This window comes from Acanthisitta chloris, unplaced genomic scaffold (genome assembly GCF_000695815.1).
Source record: "Acanthisitta chloris isolate BGI_N310 unplaced genomic scaffold, ASM69581v1 scaffold17941, whole genome shotgun sequence".
NCBI lineage: Eukaryota > Metazoa > Chordata > Aves > Passeriformes > Acanthisittidae > Acanthisitta > Acanthisitta chloris.
In genome coordinates, this window is record NW_008655661.1 from 4016 (window position 1) to 9659 (window position 5644).

The following is a 5644-nucleotide window of genomic DNA, read 5'->3' on the forward strand; positions in this document are numbered from 1 at the left end:
GCATCTTTCTCCAGTGAAAATCACAAAGAATCAAACCAAATGATGCCATGAGTAAGCCAATGCCCTAGGCCACTCTGACCATGGCTGTGATCCCTGCCCACATGCTTTGGCAGCCAAACACCAGTGATTACCACTTGGGATCTCGGCATGCAAAGGGAAGTTTCGCTGCAGCACAGCACTCTGTGCTACCACATCACAAGACTCTCTGCATTGGACTGCGATTTCATTTCCAGCTCCTAAAAACTCTTAGTTTAGCCTTGCATCTAACAGGAGAGGTATGCAGATGAAAGAATAACAATTCCTTTGCCAATTAAGGAATGTTCATCTTCAGGTCAACTCTTGGCTTAGTCTCCTTTCCTGGGATTGCAGTCTTCTGGAAGGGGATGAGGAACATTTTTAACCCAAAAGCATCATCTCTGAAGCACTGTGGGTGCCTTTCAGCAAGGTGTGGGGAAATAACAGATGTGTAGATGGACACTTCTGGAAGGCTCATGGGAACATCCTTTTCCATTTGCATAATGAAAGACAACAAGTAACTTCTTGCCTTCAGTTCATCCATTTCAACACAAAAACAGGCAGTGAAAAGGAAATGATCCCATATATAAGCAGCACGCAAAAGAATTTGCTTGATGCAATTCCCAATCTGTTAGAAGTGAGTACTCATCTGCCTCCAGCCAAGCACCAGAAGCCAAGACAATGGCAGCAATACTCAGAGGCAAGGCCAAAAGCTCACAGCTGGTGTAGGCGAGATTGAACCATCTTCAGCAGTCACAGAAGAAATGAAGTCCAAGTATCTCAGGCTGCAGAAACCACTGAGATAAAGCCAAGCACCAGAGTCAATGGCAGGCTCTGCAGGTATTCTAGCCCCAAACAGCTCAGCAAGCTGAATATCCAAAATACAGCAACACAACTACATTTCTGACAGAAACTACACTGAAAACACACAAAAGGACATTCTAACCATGGCAAGTGGAGCTGAATATACGTGAAACAAAAACCTGTTCTTCTGACAGTCAGAAAACTATAAATCCCAGTTAAGACGCCCTAACTGCACATGCCAACCACTGAATTCCACTGGCGGGAGAGAAAGGCTGTGGATCCACATGACAAACACTAACTGAACTCCTGCAGCAAAAAAGGCACTCACTTGGTAAGCTATTGTTTATTTCTGCTCTGTTTTATATGATAAGCCTACAAAAGAAAACTTTTGAGCATTTATCTGTATTATTAACACAGTCAACTCGCAGACTGAAGCTTGACTTGGAAAACAAAATTCAGCCTAACACTGGTGGAACCAAAAAGCCAAGCAGCAAAGCATCGTGTAAAGGACTTCCCAGACATCCAGTATTTACAGAGAATGCATCTGCACATTACACTAGACCACCACCCACCAGCAGGGACAGTGTCAGCATGACTGGACAGCACGGTAAGCCAACCCTGAGCTGCACTCGAGCAAACCTGTTCACTTTCAAATACAACATAGGTTGGTTTAAATATTCACACAACTGTTTTTCAAAACATTTTATTGCATTATATTTGGTACCTTATGTTTGACAAAGGAAATTACATCTGTAACTGCAGGAATAAGAAGCTGGTCTGTTATTGAAAAAAAATCTTGGGCCCCTTAAAAGTTACAAAGTCTTGGGCTTGCCTGAAACAACTGAGCAAGAAATATATTCTTAGAAATGTAGGGCTTCAAGTATTACAAACCTGTGACACTGTGGAAAAGTTCCAGAGGTATCTAAACTGCAGCACTTTATTTTGTTTCTGCATAACGTGAACAAGGCCTGCTGAGGTTTTAATCTATTAGTCTCTTGATCAGTCAAATGGTAGTCAGGAGTTCTCCTCTTTGCAGCTTTGAGCCACAGTATGCTCTCTGCTTTCACTCTACATGAGACATGCATGCGATCATTCTAATTAGTTGGTGCCACATCACAGTGCATAATTTTATTTGGTTCTTGCATTACAGTTTTAAAAGGTTTGGCCAACCTACACTAATCAGTTCATCTCCAGAACAGTGATGCTGATTCTCCCCTCCCCACCCACCCCAGGCTCAATTCCCAGAGACCGTTTTAACTGGTTCCTTCAGCTAAAAACTGTGGTGCAAGAACGCAGCGCTGAGTGTACAGTGAACGTCAGAGACACAACAAGCTTACTGAACACACCATGTTCCCAGCTCTGCCGGACAGTGCCAGCGCCCGCCACACAGCTCGTGTGCTGCAGGTTTCTCTGCATGTTCTGATTCACACTGCATACTGTCTATGGACACACTCATCCCCCGCAGCAAACCAGTCCGACGCTAAAGCCCCAACGACTCTTTGTGCTCAGTGAAAAGAATCCAGTGCTAAAACAGCAGTTCTGCTGTCTGAGATAACAGTAATCTCACAAGACAAATTTAACGTAATATTTCTGCCACACACCTGCTCTGAGGGCTGCACACCTCCAGGCCACATAAATTAGTTAAAAACACGGGTGGGGAGGTAAGGGGAGAGTGGTTGTGTTTGCTTTTGTTTTCTTCAATTTTAGCAGCTTTTAATTTTTAAGAAACCGAACGACCTGTAACCAGTAACATGTTAGATATTTCATATATATACTTTGTCAGCAGGATAAAAAAAATAGTAAAACTATTTGAAGGCAACGTTTTTTTCCTTCTGTTCTCTGTGTAAGTTAGAACAATTCAGCAGGTGCGTGACAAAAATATTATACACCAGATATGGTCCAACGTCATTTTTTCCCAATAGAGTTGTTCATATTTCATTGGCCAGTTCTTCAGGTTCTGCAGAACTATCTCCATTAACTGTGATCTTCATATCCTCTTCATATCCAGGGGGCATGAAAGCCAAAGCATAAGGGAAAAGCTTATGACAATTTGCTCTGTAAGTTTCAGATGCTTCTTTACAGTCTCCAAGGCTACCATCACATAAAGCTTCTAATACCTCCATACAAGTCTGATTAAAGAGAAAAATAAACAAGTGTTACGTTTCTTAAACACTCAGCTGAACACTCACAAACCAGAAACACAGTAGGACAAAGAAAACATACTCCCAGCCACAGTTCTGCTGTGTGAGACAAGTCACCTCACGAGACAAAGTCCCACTGCTGCCACACGCCCACTGAGGGCTGACACCTCAGCACCCAGTGGCCTTCAGCTAGAGCAGCGACATACCCAGAGTCTGACTCGAAACAGTGCAGACCAAAAAGAGATTTACACCTCCAGCCAGCACCCAGTAGCCTTCAGCTAGAGCAGCGACATACCCAGAGTCTGACTCGAAACAATGCAGACAAAAAAGAGATTTAAAAAACGAGCTAGAAATCTTGATTGGAAACTGAAAATACTCATCTGTCCTTATTTCCCTAAAAACACTTTATGCTCACTTGCTGGTGACGAAGACCCTCACCAGCCTAGGGACACCCTGAGTGTTTCAGCAATGCCTAACATGCATGTGAACTTCAGTGCCTGCAGATAAGAACAATGAATATAAAATGCCATCATTTCCTAGCAATGACTTCTGCAAACTGTGGATCCGACTGAAAATGTGAGAACAGCATCAGCTGAGTAACACGTGACAAGAGCTGAAAACATTTCTGGTAGAGAAATCCCCCACATTTTCACATTTAAGGGTATGTAACTTACTGAAGTGTTACTAACTAATGAACCAAATCAAACTACTCTGATTACAAATTCTATGTAAGAAACACATGAAGATACGAAAAATTACCTCTGTAAAATACTGTGAGTTGCAGATCAGAACTGACAGCCCTTCCCAGAAGGGAGAGAAGTGGGGAAAGGGGCATGGTGGCAGTAGCACAGGGAGATTATTCCATGACCACCAGTATGGAGCCAAGACTGAAAATCTGACAAGCTTTTTACTTAACTACACACTAAGGACAAAATGTGCACATGCACCTTTTATTAAACCAAGGTAATTCCCACAGCTCACAGAGGGCTGACTACAGAAAGGCTTCCCAGAGCCTGAGCCACTCCTAAGTCAACCTTTTACCTGTGAGCAGTCACCTGTGTGACAGGCCAAGCTTGTTTGCACAGACTAATCTCTTCTTATTGGGGAACTCTAGCATCTCTTGCCATGTGAATTCTCTTGTGTGTGTAAGTTTTCCATCACCTGTGGCAGTGACATGGTTTGTGCTGCTGCTAGCTATTCTCATATTAGCACAAAGCTAAACAATTTAAATGTGTGAAAAGGATGTTAAATGTTTCAGTTCAGACGAACCTGACACCCCTTTCTCCCACATGACAATTCAACCTCATTACCATAAGGCACAACAATCATTTCAACTTCCTCTTACCTCCAAAACATGCATAAAGCTCCCACAGATACACCAGAAGTTGTTTAGAGTTTATAAAGATGTTACCTGAAGGTTTCTGTTAATGAGGGATTCATCCAGCGTCATTGCCAGCTCCACTGCCCTTTTCTGACTGTAAGGATCTAAATAGTACATCATTTTGGCAGCTACAGGAGGAAAAATAAGACTCATCACCCACTGGATGACCAAAAACATCTACAAACACAGACAGAGATAACATGACAGAGGTGGGACTGAACTCCCCAGTGGCAGTTCAGCATGGAGCCTCTTGAAGCATAAAGCTTGACACCTGAGCAGGCTGAAGGGTAGTTCTAAGCCTACTATTCAACACTAGACAAAGCCTTAAAACATTCAGCACACATCAGAAACAACAGCAGGGTGGAGAGGTCCAAACATTTGCATTTCAGCAGCATAAAGAGAAAATTAAAGAAAAACAGAGACAACTTGGCAGTTGTGTCAGAAAAACAGAGACCAACAGCACTCCTGATGGACAGAGAGACTTATGTCCCTGGGGCTACTACTGAGATGCCACTGCCAGGTAAGCACAGCAAACATACCAGTGGGACAGAACAAGGAGAAAGCCAAAGTACCTGATAACCTATGTGGTAGTGAGTCATAATTCTTTTTCAGGAAAGCTTCATTGAAGTTCTTTGGATTAGTTGCTCCAAACAGCCGATTCATTTCTTGGCTTAACACTGTCCTAACGGCCTCAGGCAGATCCTTGCTTTCAGATACTGCTGAATGGGAAAAAAAGAAGTTGAGGTATGCACAGGTAGGTTAATATTTTTCATGCTTACCTTATTAACACAATTGGAAAGTGTCTCAGAGGAAGATGCATGTGATTTGCAAAGGTAAATAACTGGATCTGGTTGGAGAAACCTTAACTGCTGCTTCTTCTCTGCTGCTAAGAAAAAGCCAAAGCTTTTTGATGTCATTCAAGCCTGTTCTTAAACATACCTAGCCTGTGGCCCCAATCAGAAAGGGTGACCTCTGGGGCAAGGGAGAGAATCCTTCCAGCCTGTAAGCTACATGACTGAATTCTCAGCCTTCTCCTTCACTGCCCATGGGAAAGCGGATTCCTCACTCCATGGTTCCCATTCCTTCACCTACTCACTACTTCAGACTGCACCTTATTACCCAGTTCTAAAGCAACTTAACACACTAGCTGGACTAACTCCTAAGTCCAGCTGCAGTCATAATAAACATGCTTGATTTTAGCAGGAATCAGTTGTTTAAAAAGCTCTCTCATATGTACATTCAATATTTTGAACTAATTGTGCTAACAGTCTGTAACCTGAAAATCAGTGACTGTCTGCGGGTT

The 5644-nt window shown here is 42.9% G+C and overlaps 1 protein-coding gene across 1 annotated transcript in view; it reads right to left on the reverse strand.

Annotated features, from left to right (window-relative positions):
* Window positions 1-1506: 1506 nt before the first annotated feature.
* The window catches only part of NAA15 (N(alpha)-acetyltransferase 15, NatA auxiliary subunit), a gene marked incomplete at its 5' end in the record, with an annotated part of 22484 nt that continues 18346 nt past the window's right edge, over window positions 1507-5644 (reverse strand). The window contains 3 exons of the mRNA XM_009084015.1: window positions 1507-2948; window positions 4372-4469; window positions 4914-5060. Of these exons, the coding sequence (XP_009082263.1) occupies window positions 2748-2948; window positions 4372-4469; window positions 4914-5060 (446 nt within the window). The remainder of the gene's footprint in view (window positions 2949-4371; window positions 4470-4913; window positions 5061-5644) is intronic.